The 18,880-nt window shown below is 40.4% G+C and overlaps 1 protein-coding gene across 1 annotated transcript; it reads right to left on the bottom strand.

Annotated features, from left to right (window-relative positions):
- Positions 1-6,631: 6,631 nt before the first annotated feature.
- On the bottom strand, positions 6,632-18,142 carry LOC126983428 (malignant T-cell-amplified sequence 1-like). The gene is made up of 4 exons (XM_050836140.1): positions 17,978-18,142; positions 12,365-12,517; positions 10,503-10,603; positions 6,632-7,000 (listed from the first exon to the last, which is right to left on the bottom strand). Exons 1-4 carry the CDS (start codon positions 17,986-17,988, stop codon positions 6,717-6,719), a joined length of 549 nt encoding a protein of 182 aa, XP_050692097.1. The 5' UTR covers positions 17,989-18,142; the 3' UTR covers positions 6,632-6,716.
- Positions 18,143-18,880: the final 738 nt, after the last annotated feature.

Below are 18,880 nucleotides of genomic sequence, written 5' to 3'. Positions count from 1 at the left end.
TGCATATTCTAATTTTGGTCTAATCATGGTAGTGATTAGCCTTCTCATCATGTCCTTGTCCATGTAGTTAAATGCTACTCCAATATTTCTCACCAAGTTATATGTGTCTCTAAAGATCCGATTTATATGACTCTGGTTGATTATCATCCCTCATCACTACTCCCAGATCTCTCTCTCTTCATGCACTTTTTTTAATGTTTCACCATTTCCCATTTTGTATATCCAGATTGGTCTTGTTTCACTTTTACCCATTTCCATAACATGACATTTTTTCACATTAAATTTCATCTCCCAATCCATACTCCATTTCCAAATTTTGTATAGGTCTTCTTGCAATATTTCACAATCTTCTTCGTTTCTTATATGTTTTTGTAATTTAGCGTCGTCAGCAAATAGGTTTATGTAGCTATTAACTCCTTCAGCCATGTCATTTACATATACCAGGAAGATTATCGGTGCTAATACTGAACCCTGTGGTACTCCGCTTTCTACATTTCTCCATTCTGATTTTATGTCCTTGACCACAGTTCTCATCTCCCTTCCCATTAGGTAGCTTGCCATCCATTTTTTCATATTTCCTTTCAATCCTCCTTTATTTTCCAGTTTCCATAATAGTCTTGTATGTGGAACTTTGTCGAAGGCCTTTTTCAAATCTAGATAAATACAATCAACCCATCCATCCCTTTCCTGTGTTCTGTCTGTCACTCTTGAGTAAAAACTGAGTAAGTTTGTAACACATGATTGGCCCTTTTGAAATCCATATTGTTTGCTGGTAATTAACTTATGCTCTTCTAGAAATTTAGTACACTGCTTTTTTATTATTTTCTCACATATTTTGCACAAAACACTTGTCAGGGATATGGGTCTGTAGTTTGAAGGTTCATCTTTCCTTCCACTTTTATATATGGGGACCACTTCAGCCCTTCTCCACTCATTGGGCACCGTACCTGTTGCTACTGAGCATCTTATGATGTCGTATATTGGGGAGAGAGAGAGAGAGAGAGAGAGAGAGAGAGAGAGAGAGAGAGAGAGAGAGAGAGAGAGAGAGAGAGAGAGAGAGAAAACTGCCCTTCCCACACCCACGAACCAACAAACCCATCTGTCAACCCTCCCTCGATCGCTGCCTCTTTAATATCCTCAAAAAATTTAACTCATGTCACCAAGAGGCCTCTGGGACTATCCTGTGGTGAGACTGAAATGTGAAGCGTCTTACAACAAACACATCAAAACAGCAAGTCATTGATTTCAGATTTTAAACTCCGACATTGATCAACTGGGTGTCACTGATACAGAAGGGGAATCACACATGTTTTTTTTTGTTTGTTTTTAAGAAAACAAAGTCAAAAGGTTATAGAACTAACTCAACAAAACAATACATTGGATCTTGTTATTGTGACTCAACATACTCTTTAGCAGGTACATAAAGTTAGGAGAGGAGTAAAAAAATCAGGAAGTTAGGCAAAGCAAAGTATGAGGAAAATATTGCCACCAACTCTAAAACTCTTGCTGTCTTTCTTTAACTACATGAACACCAGAACGGAGGTCAGAAGTGGGAATGAACCTTTGAATGACAACATGGGCAACTTAGTGACACAAAACTAACACATTGCAAATGTGTTAAATCATTATTTTTCATTGGTGTTCAACTCCAATAATATCAACAATATTAATGAAAATCCAGTTCATACATTGCCCAGCTTAAAATAGCTTCCAATGAAGTTTTGAATACAGGAGACAAAGCTGGAGGTAAGTATATGCTATAGCTGGGCGTGACCATGCTCATCTCCATCCCATTGGCCCTTAGAGCCTGTGGTGGAAGAGAACTCCTAACCTGACATGGCCAGTGTAACATCTGGGTTACCACAGTTCACCTTCACCAGGTTTCCCCGGGTACCCATTTACTGACCATTCCAAAAGGAAGGATGAACAGCTAGGTGGGCTGCACACTTGACTCTCCAGGCCAGGATTTGAACCTGGGTCCGCAGATTTATAGTCTGGGACGCTAGCTACTGAACTGCAAAGGCACTAACTGATGGAAATAAATTTGTAACCAGATAATCTTTATCCTAACCAATTAAAGAAACAAATAGCAAGATAGTCTTCTCACACTCTTATTCAATAATGTCCTTGCAGAATGGCAAAGCCCTACTGACTGGAAGATGGCTTATGTTACACACACTTTTAAGACGACAGAAAAATACTGCGCAATTAAATGCCCATTAATCTAATGTCAGTTGTAGTTAAGCTTCTCAAGAGCATAATAAAACAAAGTTGTAAGTTACCAAGAGTCATTCATTAATTAAGGATTCACAATATGGATTCTGAAATAAGAGACCCTGTTTGTCCAATGTAATGAATCTTTAAAATGGCATCAGTTTATGACATAACAAAAACACAGGATGTATCTGGATTTTCAAGTCGTTTGATAAGTTCCACACAATAAATTATTTACAAAATGTAGCTATTACATATTGTGGATATGTACACATATGGACTGCAAACTGGCTTATCAAGAGACAGAGAAGGGTTTTGGTCAACAGAGCTGCCTCAGAGTGGGGACCTGTCACTAGTGCTGTTCCTCAGTGCTCAATTCTTGAACCCATGCTGTTCAGTATTTACATCAGTGATATCAATGTTGGAAGCAATAATAAATTTTGCTGACGATACAAATATTGTTAACTCGATTATGAAATGTGTGGTGAAACTCAAAACCATAATGTGTTATAATAGGCAAACCTCAAATTCTCCCAGCAGCAGCAAATATAGCTAACAGTGTTAGACTTCATTCAATAACAGAAATTTCCTGTTCAAGATTAAATATGTAATATGTATTACCACTATGGAAGTTTAATCGGCCCTTACTTGGAATGCATAGTACAATTTTGGTTTCCACACCTTATGAAAGACATGCTAAATTAGGTGTTCAACGTAGGGCAACAACGATGATCTCACACAACAAACCTTACGATGAAAGGCACTCATACCTTAGCATGTTCTCTCTTGAAAAGAGCAGCCTTTGAGGGAAACTGATTGACAAAAGTAGATACATATTGTTTATGATCGATGACACTTCCCTAATGAGGAAAAATGGCACAAAACTTAAGTGTAAGCATATAAGTTCAGTCTGCATCTTCAGTGTTTCAGTGCAACATGATTGCTTTATATAAAAACAAACTTGACTACCACTTCTTCCATCCCAAAGAGTAGCAACAAAGATATATCATGTTTAAGAGAAATGCACCATAAAGAGTGAGCAAATTGGAGCTGACTATATCCCAAAAAAGAAGAGCTGACAACTGAAACTCATGTGACCTGCAGCATGTAGACAGGCAAGACACTGACAAGGGATGGTGAGGAAGCAAGAAGTCTGGCCCCTTTAAGAGAATCACTGAAACAGTCTGGATGCTTAAATAGGAAATTAGAGCTAGAAACATCCATAATTTAAGGAAAGGTTGTATAAAAGCAGATATGGAGACAGGACAACATGGACTTAGCTCAAACTATGTACGTATGCTACAATTAGGCGCGCGCACACACACACACACACACACACACACACACACACACACACACACACACACACACACAGTGGCAGATCCAGGGGGTGGGGGAGGCACCCTACCCTTAGGACCTAAATTGCACCCTTTCAAAGATTCACTGAGATCTGGGGGTGTATCATTCCTGTGAACACTACTAGGTGCGCTCATTACCGAGGTATGTGTGTCTCTTCCATCGACTGCTTTACAGCCTCTTCTTGTTGCTTATGGAAAGTTTGTTGATGAAAATAAAGTGAACAAAGAATATGAGATATGGCAACAGACACAAAAGAGTTTAGACGACAAGCCAAAATCAATTATTACAGCTTTGGAGAAGTGTAAAAAACAACTATTCCCAAGTATTCATACCCTGATAGGAATTTGTGCTACACTCCCAATAACAACTGCTTCAGGGGAAAGATCTTTCTCCACTCTCCGTAAATAGGTTTAGTCTTTCAAAGAAAAGAAAACTTGATTTTCTTCAATGATTTTGTCATGGTCACATGGATCAGTGTTCAATGATGAGTGATCACGCACTAACAGATTTTTTTCCCCCTTTAGAACCACTTAATAGAGCTGCTATAATGACAAAGGCATTGTATTTATTCTTAAGTTCTATACATTGGAAATAAAAAATAAAAGTATGTCCTAATTTTATACCACTTTGTTATATTACACTGTGTGCTATAGAATTGTGATATAATAAAAATGTATGCATATGCATTACTTTAAAATTTTGCTTTTTCCTTTAGTATGAAGATCTAAAAGATCTAACCTTTAATTGCAATGCTAGCAAATTATGTGAATATCAAACAAGAAATAGGCATATATATATATATATATATATATATATATATATATATATATATATATATATATATATATATATATATATATATATATATATATATATATATATATATATATATATATAGATAGATAGATAGATATAGATATATAGATATAGATATATAGATATAGATATATAGATATAGATAGATATAGATAGATATAGATATATAATATGATATGGTGCCCATCTTGTATATCAGCACCCCCCTTCACCTGGAGCTGGATCTACCACTGCACACACACACACACAAACACACACACACACACACATATGCACTTGCACGCCCACCTGCCCAAACAAAGACATGAGGAGAGTACTATGGGGTCAAGTGTCAGGGTGGATCAGAGTAACAAATGAAGGACCTCAAGGATCAGTGTTGGCCCCAGCAATGTTTTGATTTAAGAACATATAAACATAAGAACATAAGAAGTCTGCAAGAGGCCAGTTGGTATACATAAATGAGTGGAAGAGGTAAACAGCTACACTGGTCTGTTTGCTGATGACGCAGAGGTAATGAGATGAGTCAAGTGGTGGAGGGAGGAAGGTGGAGGAAGGAGGACTGCAAGAAGAAATTGATAGATTTTATAGTTTGAGCCAAGAATGGGACATAGAATTTAATATTAGGAAATAAAGTTCTTGAACAGGGCAAAGGAACCAGAAGACCCAGCTGGAACTATAAAATAGTGATCAAGTTAAGAAGCCACAATAGGAAAACCAATTAACCCTTTCTTTGCGCGTGGTGCGAGATGCGACTATCCCCTCAGGCACGGTTGGGCAGCCCAATGGAGGGGTCTCTTTTAACCTCTGTATCTCAAAAACTATTCATCACAGCTAAAAACCAAAAACACCATTGGAAAGAGGAGGCCCAGATCTAAAGGAGTCGGTTATGTATGCCTCTCCTGCAAACATACATGCACGTTCAGGGAGTGTTGAATTTGAACACTTACGTCAGTGTGTGTGCGATGATCAGCCATTTTGAGGGAACTGTGAACATCTCTCCTTGAGGTTCTGGCAAGGTGGTATTGCCAACTGCAATATTTACAACTATTTGGTCAGAGAATCAGTCAGGTGGTAGGTGAAGCTATGCAAAAATGCCGCTGTATTGGACAAGAACATCCACCAGTTACTCGTCCGTAGATTTTCCGCACTGGGCTGATATGATTTTTCCACCAAATTTAGTGAACCCACTCAATTGGCAATCCTGTGCTGTGAGAAATATTGTTGGAACACTCTCATACGCGGGAAATTTGAGTGCGGCTGGAGCTCGCAGCGAGCGTTAAGCACCACCAGCAAATACGCCTAACGCTCTCTGCAAGCGTTTAGCAATGAAAGGGTTAAGAGTCAGATTTCAAAACAACTTGTCCCCAGAGAAACACATCAGCAAGATTACAGAAATCATATAAGCTAAACAGTATTAGGGCTGCATCCCACTACATGGATGAGGACTGATGAAGCTGACCATGTCAGTGATTTGACCAACTTTAAAATATGTGATGGTTTGGTCTCTGCACAAAGAAAAAATATTAAGAAAACAAAAAGAATCCTGAGAGCAGTAACAAAAATGTTGCCAAGCTTGAGATACATGACATAGGAGGATATTTTGAATAGACTGGGTTTGCCTACCTCGGCGGAGAAAGAGAAAGAGATCTGATTGCAGTGCACAGGGCGGTGAAGGAATGGAAAAGATCAACAGAGATGACCTACCTATATAAGATACTAGAAACACAAGAGGTCACAGAAATACATTAAGGGAGACATGGTGCCTGAGAGATATCAAGAAACACAGAGTTCCTCAGTGATGCATCGACACCTGGAATGATCTCAGGAAGGAAATAGTACAAACCAAAACCATTAGGAACTTTAAAGCTAAACTTGATAAACTGAGATTCTGAGATAGGACCCCAAAATTAGCCTGCTTCCCATGTATCACAATTAAGTATACACACACACACACACACACACACACACACACAACCACCATTTCACTCATGTGCATCTTCCTTGGCAAACTGGACCCTTACCACACACAATTTTCCTTTTCATAACCGTGATGTGTTTTGCAAAGACGTTAGGTGTGGATCTGGTTCCCACACACACGAACACCTGGGCCATGGAAGTGCTGGAGGCATCACTACTTCCAGAAATCTGGTCACAATTTTCTGCAGCGTAAAGTCATAACAATCACACTATGTTTATGGTAGTACTTCAAAACACCTCCAGCCAGGCAAAGAATAGTAAGACACATGGGGACATTAAATCTTTATGAAATACAATTATAAAAAAAAAATGTTCCCAGCCATTTCACACTCGCCTAATTTTGACAAGAATTATTTTACTGGCTTCATGTACCATAATCCATCGTTAAGGTAGTGACAGTTCTCTATGCCCACTCCCTTATTGGTCTTTGCAATGTCCTGGGTGGAGAGAGAAGTAACACCCACACAGAGGGCATGCTGCTTCCCCTCTGCCATCACAGCCACCACAGTGTTCTCCTCCACCTCAGACATCTTGGCCCCAGGGGAGGTTAGTCCACGGCACATGATGTTGGCACCACTGAGGATGAAGCGAATGGCTCCCTTGTCGACCTGCATCCAGGGGAGCATGAAGGGATCTGCAGGAAGAGAGGTGATGATGAGTGTGTGTGTGTGTGTGTGTGTGTGTGTGTGTGTATTTACCTAGTTGTAGTTTTACAGGGCCTGGGCTTACGCTCGTGTGGTCCTGTCTCCATATTTGTATTTGTTCAGCTTTTCCTTGAAGTTGTGAACACTCTTCGCTGATACCACATCCTCACTTAGTCTGTTTCAAACCTCTATATTTCTTTGCGGGAAGCTATATTTTTTTATGGCTCTTAAGCATCTTCCTTTCCTCAGTTTTTTACTGTGTCCTCCTGTGTTGCTGGTGTTTCTTCCTTCTCTTAGTAGTAATTCCTCATTATCTACTTCTTCCATTTTATTCCATAATTTATAAATTTGTATTAGGTCTCCCCTTTCACTTCTTTGTTCCGATGTTGGCAGGTCCATTTCCTTTAACCTTTCTTCATATGACAATCCCTCCAGTTCTGGAACCATTTTCGTTGCCATCCTTTGTATTCTTTCTAGTTTTTTTACGTGTTCTTCTTATGGGGAGACCACACAGTTTCCGCATATTCCAATTTTGGTCCAATCATAGTGGTAATCATCTTATCATCATCTCTTTATCCATGTAGTGGAATGCCATTCCTATACTTCCCACCATTCTATACGTATCTCTGAATATCCTATTTACATGACTCTCTGGCTGTTGATTATCTTGTATTGTCACTCCCAGATCTCTCTCTTCTTGAACTTTTAATATTTCTCCATCTCCCATTCTATATGTCCATTTTGGTCTCCCTTCACTCTTTCCCATTTCCATTACATGACATTTCTTCACATTGAACTCCATCTCCCATTTCACATTCCAGCCCCAAATCTTATTTAGGTCCTCTTGCAGAATTTCACAGTCTTTACTATTTCTTATATGTCTCATCAATTTTGCATCGTCTGCAAACAGGCTCATGTAACTGCTAACTTTCCCTGGCATATCATTTATACATACTAGGAAAAGTATTGGTGCCAATACCGATCCTTGAGGCACTCCACTATCTACAATTCTCCATTCTGATTTCATGTCCTTTACCACTGTTCTCATCTCTCTTCCCCTTAAGTAACTTTCCATCCAGTTCTTCATTTTTCCATTCATTCCTTCTCTATTTTCCAGCTTCCATAGTAGTCTTGTATGTGGAACTTTGTCAAAAGCCTTCTTCAGGTCCAAATACACGCGATGTGTGTGTGTGTGTGTGTAATTCACCTCTTGGTCTGCTGCGGGTCTCTCTTGAGACAGCCAGCCGTTCCCCTACAGAAGAGCACAGAGCTCGCAGTACCAATCTTTGGGTAGGATTGAGACCACTCACACACAACTGTGTGTGTGTGTGTATTTGTAATATAAAGGATTATATTTAGTCTGGTGTTATCCTGTCTTCATGTCTACTTTTATCCAGTTGAGGATGTTCCTTACCTGCACTGCCTCCTCATTCAGTTAATTCCAGACAGCAGTACTTCAGTATGGAAAGCTGAGTTTCTGAACATGATTGCCACATGCAGTCTTCCTCAATTTGTATTCATGACCTCTTGTTCTTCCATTATCTCTGGTCAGATCCTCCCTGTCCACCTTTTCTAGTGCTCTTGATGTCTTAAACATCATTACTAGGTCTGCTCTCTCTCTTCTGCCTTCCAACTTTGTCAATTCCTAAATAGCCAATCTCTCTTCATCTGGGTTGCCTGATTTAAATCAAATGATACACGTGGCAATGGTTTTAAGTTAGACAAATTCAGATTCAACAAAGACATGGGCAAAAATTGGTTCACCAATAGTGGTGGACGAATGGAACAGGCTTGGGAGCCATGTTGTGGGTGCCAATACCATAGATACATTCAAGAAGAGGTTAGATAAAGCCATGGATGGTGAGGTATGGTGGGGTTGAGTGTACAGGAGCTGCCTTGTATAGGCCAACCGGCCTCTTGCAGACTCCTTACGTTCTTATGTTCTTATGTACCAGGTTCAATGTGCGTGTGTGTGTGTGTGTGTGTGTGTGTGTGTGTGTGTGTGTGTGTGTGTGTGTGTGTGTATTTATGTTCATGCAGGTGTGATGCAATAAAAATTGTGGTTACTATTACTGTGATGTCCTTTGGTACTTTCCTCTAAGGCTGCGTTTACAGCAAGCAAATCAAATCAATTCCATTCATTAAGAATCATTTGACTTAAGTCATTTTGAATCAGCATAGTTCCAACTGACTGAGTCTGAGTCAACATTCAAAAGGCAGTACCAAGGCAGGCTTTCACGTGTATGGACGTATACGCTGTCGCTGAAATAGCAGCGTTGCTGTGGCTGAGGCAACGTAGGCGTAGGCATCAGCAACTAATATGAGTGCATGAAATTAATGTTAAAAGACCTAAATTTGGGAGCCTTGGACATCTGTTCCCAGATTTGGTGAATAATCCAGAGAAATTTTATGACTTCTTTAGGATGACTAAAGAACAATTTAAAATGTTGGTGGAGTTGACTGGATCCTCCATAAGAAAGCAGAATACCAATTACTGACGTGCAGTTATGTCACGCATTTCAAACGTAGACCATACACCGCACAGTTGCCAAATGAGAATATCTAGCCATATCCATAACGTTTTGTGTCGTCATTTGTTTAAAAAAGATGCAGCGTAATGTTGTCTAGTAAATCGTAGGGTGCGGCAATTCCTTCTGTGGTTCAGTAGCCTATAATAGTTCTACTGTGGTAAGTAAATAAAAACTGTTAACTCACCTTTGAATTTCATTTCAGTAGCAATATCCATCCATAAAACATCTATGGCATCCCGATTTCAGTGCACAGGATCACTGGGATCATATATCGCACGTCGGTCTCGTACTAAATTGATCAGGACGTCCGCTAGCATGGTGCTTACTTCTCGGGTGACTCGCCTTGACTGATGAAAAAATGGGTCCAAACCAATCAGTGACTCTGAATCGCCATGAATCGTCATGATTTGAATTGACTCGATTCGCTCGGTGTAAACGGTTACATTGAAATTAGTGTGGCGAATCAAGACGAATCACGAATCGTGTTGATTCTTCATGAATGGAATCGATTCGATTCGCTTGGTGTAAACGCAGCCAAACACAGTGGTTCCAAACATTATTTCTGTCATTCCCCCTCCAATCTGTTCAACCACTTAGATTTCCCTCTTCATGTGGACATGGAAAAAAGTACCAAAACACAAAATTTACTCGCTTAATAATACAAATAACATAATTAACAAATAGTAGCCAAACACAAAATTCACTTGCTTAATAACACGTCAATCAATCAATAGCTCTGACGCCCTGTTTCTGCTGGGAACTCCCTCCAAGGGGGCGGCCAGGACAGAAGTGTCCAGGTTTCCCTCTCCAAACATACATTTCTCACACATATAAGTCCTTGCATCCCTCTTTCATCTTTTATGTATTCCTCAACTCTACCAACTAATTGCCAGTAATTAGTATTTTCCTCAGGTTTAATTCCCCCCCCAGGTTGGGAAATGATGTTCTAAAAGGTACTTACATTTGTGCAAGAGCTTCAGTGTGGGCATCCATGTGCTTTCCCTTTGTCTGAAGAACAGCAGCTCCCCATCACTTCGCACCAGCAGCTCTATGTGTTCATGGCTAGAAGGGAGGGAATCAAATTGATAAAAATCTTATATGCACATGCAATATCATGACATTAAATTTGACAAACCACAATATGACAAAAACTTTGAAAAAAATATATAAATAAATATCTCTTTCTCTCTCTACATAATGACAACAGGGTGACATCCTGCCTTGAAAAAGCCCTTGATTAGAGCTATCAATTAAGATAAATCCCAACATAATCCATCACTCTCTTGTGAAGGGAGTGTTATCTACAAAATTTTAAACACTCACACCACAAAACTTTTGTTGAGATGCCTTCCTATGCTGACCCCCTCCAGGAATCTTTATGACAGTGATGAAAAGCAAGGCTATGACCCAGAGGTGACCACCACTTTACTAAGCTGAATATGACCTTGCCATGGGACACAGGGCAAGGGGACCAAACTTAAAACAGAATCATTGTACTGATAAACATATACTCAGGGTGCAATTTCCATACTTAATCCTTGACTGCGGATATCCTACAAGAAGACATCACCTAGCTACAGGAATGGAACAAAAAGTGGCTGCTATAATTCAATGAAGAAAAATATAGTCCTGCACCTTGGGAGGGGGTATCCAGCATACCAAACCACTTAGGAAAAACTCCACTATCCACCACAGAGGCAGAGAAAGACCTAGGAGTATATGTTACCAGGCTACCAGTGAAAGCCAAATCCGAGCCAATCGCAGCGGACGGGTTAACATAACAGGTCATCATCCTCTCACAGATATCAGCAAACTGACTGGTCAGTCCCAGAGGGTCAACTCTTGTTTGCTGTTGTCACACACTTGAGTCATCCAGAAGTAATGGGGCGTAACCCAGAAAATACGTTTTCTGTGGTAACAGCGGGCAGCTATTCTTTAAGGCCTTTTCAATGGCGTGGTATCATCAGCAAAGCTAAAATCGACCATATGGTGGGTGAAACTAAGGTGAGATGCTGTGCATTTTCACATACATAAACTGTCCTGTCAAGTCAAGGGAACAGAAGTTGAGGGGCAGAAGCTGAAGCCAATGAGTGCACAGGCGAGGCAACACACCTCTCATGCCACCAGCAGTCTGACACCTTTGGGCGAGGCCTTTACCCATGCTCAGACTTTAATTCTTGCATTATCTTGTGTTTTCCACAGATTATACAGCTGCAATGTGAGTGACAGTGGTACCAAGAGTGATGGGCAACCACGTACATTGTCTCGAAAGCACAAGAGGTGGCCTGAGACATATAGGAACATATTCATAGCTCTCGGAGTAAAACAAACACCATTAAAGCACATTTTTAAAAATCATATAATAAAACAGGCCATAAGTTGATGAAACTTTCACAGTTTATTGATTTCATTATAAACTTAATAAAAATCACACTGCATCTCAGTTTTGTAAATAAATTCACCTGGTTCTTCAGGCAGGGAGAAAAAAAAGAAAAAAAAAAAAAAAGTGTGAAAAAGTCCTTTGCAACATGACTGATGTAATACTTACAAGATATTTACTTTAAAAATTAATGGTGTATTGATTACTTTACTTTAACCTCAAATTACCAAAAACTACATCTTTCAGGTTACGCCCCTTTACTTCTGGATGCCTCACTCGTTTTCCCTTATATCACACAAAGATATCTACACTGTTCACATAGGTTCCACAAAACATTTAGATATGAAGGAAAATCCAAAATTAATAAATAAATATCAAAATACAAAACATGAGCCAGGCCTGCATGCACCACCAGGAATGAAAGAGAAAAGTCACACATTTACCATTTAACAATTCTGAAGGCATCTTTCTTGGGAAGTATCTTCTCAAGATAATCCCCAACTGAAGGAAATGACTCCACCAGCCTGTTGCGGATTCCTTTCTGCACGGAGGACTTGAGCTGCTGAGTGCCCGACACAGACTCCTTCTCATCAAACCTATTGAGAAGAGATGAGATGAAATCACTATAAATGAGTACCTAAGGATAGTGTAAACATGCAAGTTCATCTCCAACCTATTGAGATACGTACCTACCTTACTGATACCGGTACTACATTAATCAAATGAAGTTTTTGGAAATACCTCTCCTCAGTCACTGAAATTCAACAACCCCCCAAAATATAATGCCCTTACTTTGAGGGACCTTTAACCCCTTGACTGTGGATTTTCTACAAGAAGACATCACCAAGCTAGAGGAATGGAACAAAAAGTGGCTGCTACAGTTCAATGAAGAAAAATATAAAGTCATGCACCTTGGGAGGGGATATCCAGCATACCAATACCAAATGGGAAACACTCCACTATCCACCACAGAGGCAGAGAAAGACCTGGGAGTATATTATCAGGCTACCAGTGAAAGCCAAATCCATGCAAATCACAGCGGACAGGTTAAACCTTTCATTCTGGTACAGAGATAAAATTCTGCAGCCTGTCACTCTCTTTACTTGAAGAATCCTACATAGGGAGACTTCAATCTCTTTGTGGGGCTTGTCTGTAAACTTCTACCAGAAAAAAATTAACTTTAAAGACATCAAACTTCACAATGGTTGCCTCAGTCATGGATTTTACAATTAGAAGTTAAATTTGTAAAGTTTTCTAGTTTTTTGGTACCATCTAAAATTTCAGGGAAGACTCAATAGATCATTTGCCTTCCTGAGATGTTACAGTTTGCATCTAACATAAACAAGCCAGCACTTGGATGTGACTAATATTAACTGTCCACATAGACGAAAACATCTTCAAATTATCATGGACAGATAGTCGATTATGAGATACTTGATGTATATCATACATTTATCAACATATTACTTTCTGCACTTCCCTCAAAGTACAATATGTTCAAGGCTTTATGATGTATGCCAATAGGCGTACCTAACATCACCATAGCCGATCCAGGATTCAGTACATTTCCTAACTAGAAGGAGGTAATGTTATAACTGTATTTCGTAAAGAATCCTTATAACCAAAAACTAACTAAAATTATGAGTATTCTTTTTCTTGAACACAACACTCAATAAACAACAGAACAATAATATAAAAATATGTATAGCCACCGTTGCCAGATTGTTGTACTCAGAGCACAGTATTTACCTGTTTCTGACGCCTAACTATTGCCAAGAAACATCAGAATCTAACTCTTTTAACGATAAATATAAATTAGTTTCCTTATTGAACCCAGAAGACAGTTTGGGGGTAGGAAGTCGGGAAATATAATCGGCTGAGTATGACAATCTGGCAACATTGAGGCTGTAGCCGCGGAGGCCTGAGGCAGCAGGCCTGCCATTTAAGGGTATCAGATACCTGAAATAGCATATTTTTACTGCGCAAAGCAGGTGATGTCACTTATTGTGACTTCGTGAGCTTTCATATTTATCTATTTGAGTATATTCCATGGTAGCAAAACTTAAATTAATAGTTTCATTTTTACCAGTGACACGAATTTGTGACTGCTTTTCACAATAGAATTTCGCTCTAATAAGTGAATCAGACCCCACAGAAATATTACCAGTGTGTGAATGAATGAATACAGAGATAAGCACATTGATTTAACTTTAGGATGTCTCATGGATCATTAATAAATAAAAACAAAATATCTGGATAGGCCTACTCTTTAGCCCACTACTGGCTATGGCTGCCAAAAAAGTCCCTCCACCAAGTTTGTACCCCCCCATTTGGTGATTGTTAGGTATGCCTATTCAATTTCTACTCGGAAAACTGGACAATTACTACATGCCTCCATCATTATCCCCACAAAAATAATTTCCTTACTAGGGTCTTATATACATTGCGTCGACTACAAGTGATACCTAAGTCATAATAGAGAGGGTGCAAAGACTTACAGAAGAGAAAATCAGTGAAGAGCAAGGAGGCTTCAGGAAGGGAAAGGAATGTGTGGATCATATATTTTCCTTCAGGATGGTAGTAGAAAAAATAATAGCAAAAGGAAAGAAACTATACACTGCCTTCATGGATTTGGAAAAAGCTTATGACAGCCGATTGGATTGCATTGTGGGATGTTTTAAAGATTTATGGTGTGGGAGGAAAAGTGCTTAGTGCAATAAAGTCTTTCTATGAGGATGCATCTGAATGTGTCAAAATTATAGTCCAACCAAATTGTCGAGTCCGTTTGGGTGGAGGCTCCCGCAGGTCCATTTCTCCCCTCTGCTCTGCCACACAGTCCCAACCAAGGCAAGTATAGAGAGGTATCGTCACTCTCATAGAATGTGAAGAACCAAATTTTTAAATAAGCTTTTTTATTAGGACCTCTTGGATGTTTTTTTATTATTAACTACTACAATAAAATAGAATAAGATGTGGATTTTTTGTTATATACCCTATGAAGAAATTGTTGGTGAATAAAAAATATAAATATAAATGTTCACGGCATCTCATCCTGGACGATGATTGGCTGGCGTCTCGATAAGCTCCGTCCCATCCTCGTTGTCTGCCCAAACCGACGACTTCACACACCTCACTCCCACCCTGTTTTCTGACCCCAACATTCATTTTTACGAAAAACTGAGACCACCATCATCTTCCTGAGAAAATTCTGCATCACACTAGAATAAAATTGTAACCATAATGTAAAATTACACATACGAAAAGCAGAGTTAAGTGAACTATGGAGTAAACATTCTCTTGTACTAATTTCCCTTCAACTCCTTAGTACTCAGCTGGTTTTTGTCGCATCACTTTTTTAAGCACAGATCCTAAATCTGCATGGTTTTCTGCTTCTGATGATATGTAGTACGTCCCGAGGTAAAAATATGCATAGGGTCAAAATCGCCTCTGAACATAAGCTGGGCCGTGACAGTGTTCATGCGCATTGGCATTTGTTTACTCGTCAGACTCGCTGCTCACGCACAGCCCCAAGGCCAAGGCTTGAGGTGCACGGCGAGCCTGACTTGAGTAAACAAAAGCCGATGCGAATGAAGGCCGTCACGGCGCGGCTTCTGTCCAGAGGTGATTTTGACCCTATGTATACTTTTACCTCAGGACATACCCTACACCATCAGAAGCAGAAAAGCATGCAGATTGAGGATATGTGCTTAAAAAAGTGATGCGACGAAAACCAGCTGAGTACTAAGGAGCTGAAGGGAAATAAGAGCAAAAAAATATGTATTCCCTACTTCATTTAACTCTGATTTTCGTATGTGTAATTTTACATCATTGTTACAATTTTATGCTAGTGTAATGCAGAATTTTCTCAGGAAGATGATGGTGGTCTCAGTTTTTCGTAAAAATGAATGTTGGGGTCAGGAAATAGGGTGAGAGTGAGGTTTGTGAAGTCGTCGGTTTGGGCAGATAACGAGGATGGGGCGGGGGCAAGCGTGAAGGCTATAGGAGTTGCCAATGAGTGATTTCCTCCCACCTGTATGACGATACCTTCTCTATACTTGCCTTGGTCCCAACACCTATTTTTTCCTATCATATGTTACCTTTACCTTACATGTCAGAGGAAGAGATAGGTGTTGGGACTGTGTGGAAGAGCAGAAGAGAGAAATGGACCCACGGGAGCCTCCGCCCAAACGGACTCGACAATTTGGTCTCACTATAGTGGAGAAACAAGTGAACATTTTGAGATAAAAGTGGGCTCAAGACAGGGATGTGTCATGTCACCATGGTTGTTCAATATTTATATGGATGGTGTTATTAGAAAAATGAAGGGCAAAGTTGGAGAAGTTGGAGTAAAAATGTTCGCTGAGGGAAGGAAGTGGGTACTGAACTCCATACTGTTTGCTGATGACAGTGCTCATTGCAGAAAACGAAAGTGACCTACAAAATTTGGTCAGTGTTTTTGATAGTGTCTGTAACAGGAGAAAGCTGGGTTAGGATTCGTTTTAAGTCTGTGCCAGTATCTCATTACCTACCTTATGAAACATCAATATCTCTTCATATATCTTTTCAACAAACCATCAACAGTCATGGAAACGCTTTGAAAATCCAATTCAAGTATTTTTTTTTTACTCTTGAAAATAGGGGATAATGTTTACGAAAGTGCATCGCCTCCTCTGGCGACGGTGCAGCTGGTGTTGCGAGAAATACCTCCTTGCTGAAATAAGTCACATATACATGTGGGGGGGGTCCAGGCAGGGGCTATGCCCCCCCTGGTTAGAAGGGGGGTCGAGGGGGGCGCAGCCCCAGTCCGTAAAAATGGAGGGTTCAATTTTTGTTTGGAGTAAACCCTCTGCGAGCTATTTTACGGCTGCGGCGGCTGCAGTGTCGTCGCGGCCGCCGCCAGAGGAGGCGACGTGCTTCCATAAACATTATCCCCTATTTTCAAGAATAAAAAAAAAAACTCCTTGAATTGGATTTTCAAAGCGTTTCCATGACTGTTGAAGGTTTGTAGAAAAGATATATGAAGAGATACTGATGTTTCATAAAGTAGATTATGAGATACTGGCACGGACCTAATATGAATCTTTACCAAAAGCTGAAAGTAAATGTCAACAAAAATAAAGTTAACTATAGAGCACACATAACCGCCACACGCAGCCAACACATTGAGAACAACCAGGCTTTTGAACAGAAGCCACAGGGGTAAAGATTCGTATTAGGTCCGTGCCAGTATCTCATAATCTACTTTATGAAACATCAGTATCTCTTCATATATATTTTCTACAAACTTTCAACAGTCATGGAAATGCTTTGAAAATCCAATTCAAGGACTTTTTTTTTACTCTTGAAAATAGGGAATAATGTTTACGGAAGTGCGTCGCCTCCTCTGGCGGCGTGACATGACTACTGCAGCCAGCAGCCGTAAAATAGCTCGCAGAGGGTTTAGGGTTGGGGAGCATATTTAAACTACTCCAACCGAACTTTACGACCTACTAACGGGGGGGCTGCGCCCCCCCCCCTGGACCCCCCCACATGTATATGTGACTTATTTCAGCAAGGAGGTATTTCTCGCAACACCGGCTGCACCGTCGCTAGAGGAGGCGACGCGCTTTCGTAAACATTATCCCCTATTTTCAAGAGTAAAAAAAAAAGTCCTTGAATTGGATTTTCAAAGCGTTTCCATGACTGTTGAAGGTTTGTAGAAAACATATATAAAGAGATACTGATGTTTTATAAGGTAGGTAATGAGATACTGGCACGGACCTAAAACGATTCTTAACCGCCACAGGCTTAGGCCTCTTCCAGAACATCATCTGTATCTGTGAGTTTGAATGCATGACTTGTTTTCCGGCGCTGACTTGCGGCTGACAGCCTGACAGTGCTGAGGGCACGTGGCGGGGCGGGGGGCACCTCCTGCAGGGGGCGAGGCAGGCAGGCAGGCGGGCAGCAGGCAGGCAGGCAGGGGTGGCCAGCAGGCCACACCTCCCGTCCTGCTGCCTCTTGATGCAAGCCTGGCTGCCTGTCTGCTAAAATCTCCACACAGGCGGGCAAACACTCACTTCTTGAACATGGTGGAGGTGGATCCCGTCAGTCAGTCACTCGGCACAGCCACACACACGGCGGCTCAGCTTCTTCTTCTTCTTTTGACCTGCTCCTTCTTCTTCTTTTGACCAGTTCCTTCTTCTTCTTCTTCTTTTGACCTGTTCCGCTCTGTATCGCTTCTTATAGGTCCTCCTTCTCAACACTTCTAGAATTCATAACATAGTTACTTCACAGTGCACACTTATATTCACTTCACCCTGAACTGATGTGATTTTCTGTTCTATTCTTCTCCTGAGAATTCGCTTTTCTATGTCCTTTTGTTAGTTAAATTTCCACTATTACACTTTTCTTTTTCCTGCACTTTCATTGTATTGGCGGAAAGTGTTTCTCTGGTGTCTGTGTCATGTGTTGGCGTTGAAAATGACCCAATAAAACAGTAGTTAATAATGAAAGTCAACAAAATATATACAGACTTATTTCTACAAACTGCCACATTTATTCATTTTAATCGCCATGCATCGATTGATTGATTGATAGTTTATTGTTGCAGGTACTTAGATTGGCAGAAAGTGTTTCCTGGTGTCTGAGTAATGTGCTGGAACTGAAAATGACCCAAACAGCCTTGGAGGAAGATTCTATATAATCCCTCCAAGGGGTGTACCAATAGTTGTACTACACGCACACTGTGTATTTGCCCGGGGGTTGGGATGGCATGTTCCTCCCTTCTCCTTTGTTGTGTACCTTTACAACAATAAACCATTAATCAATCAATCTATTTTTCTTGAGGGTTTACCTGCAACAATAAACTATCAATCAATCAATCAGGACCGCTGAGAAAGCAAGCCGTAGTGAAGGCTGCAGCCACGGCCCTCCCCGGCCCCCGCCCGCCCAGCCCAGCACCAAGGCAGCAGACACTCTGC

The sequence above is a fragment of the Eriocheir sinensis genome, chromosome 5, assembly GCF_024679095.1.
Source record: "Eriocheir sinensis breed Jianghai 21 chromosome 5, ASM2467909v1, whole genome shotgun sequence".
Classification (NCBI taxonomy): Eukaryota; Metazoa; Arthropoda; class Malacostraca; order Decapoda; family Varunidae; genus Eriocheir; species Eriocheir sinensis.
The sequence above is the reverse complement of the archived record's forward strand: the minus strand, read 5'-3'. Positions and strand labels throughout refer to the sequence as shown.

What these genes read in the sequence shown, in the direction of transcription:
- LOC126983428 (XM_050836140.1), bottom strand. An exon ending in GCCTTCAGAATTGTTAAATG is followed by an intron (nt 10,604 to 12,364) that starts GTAAATGTGTGA and finishes CCTCCCTTCTAG; the next exon opens with CCATGAACACATAGAGCTGC. An exon ending in ACTGAAGCTCTTGCACAAAT is followed by an intron (nt 7,001 to 10,502) that starts GTAAGTACCTTT and finishes CTCTTCCTGCAG; the next exon opens with ATCCCTTCATGCTCCCCTGG.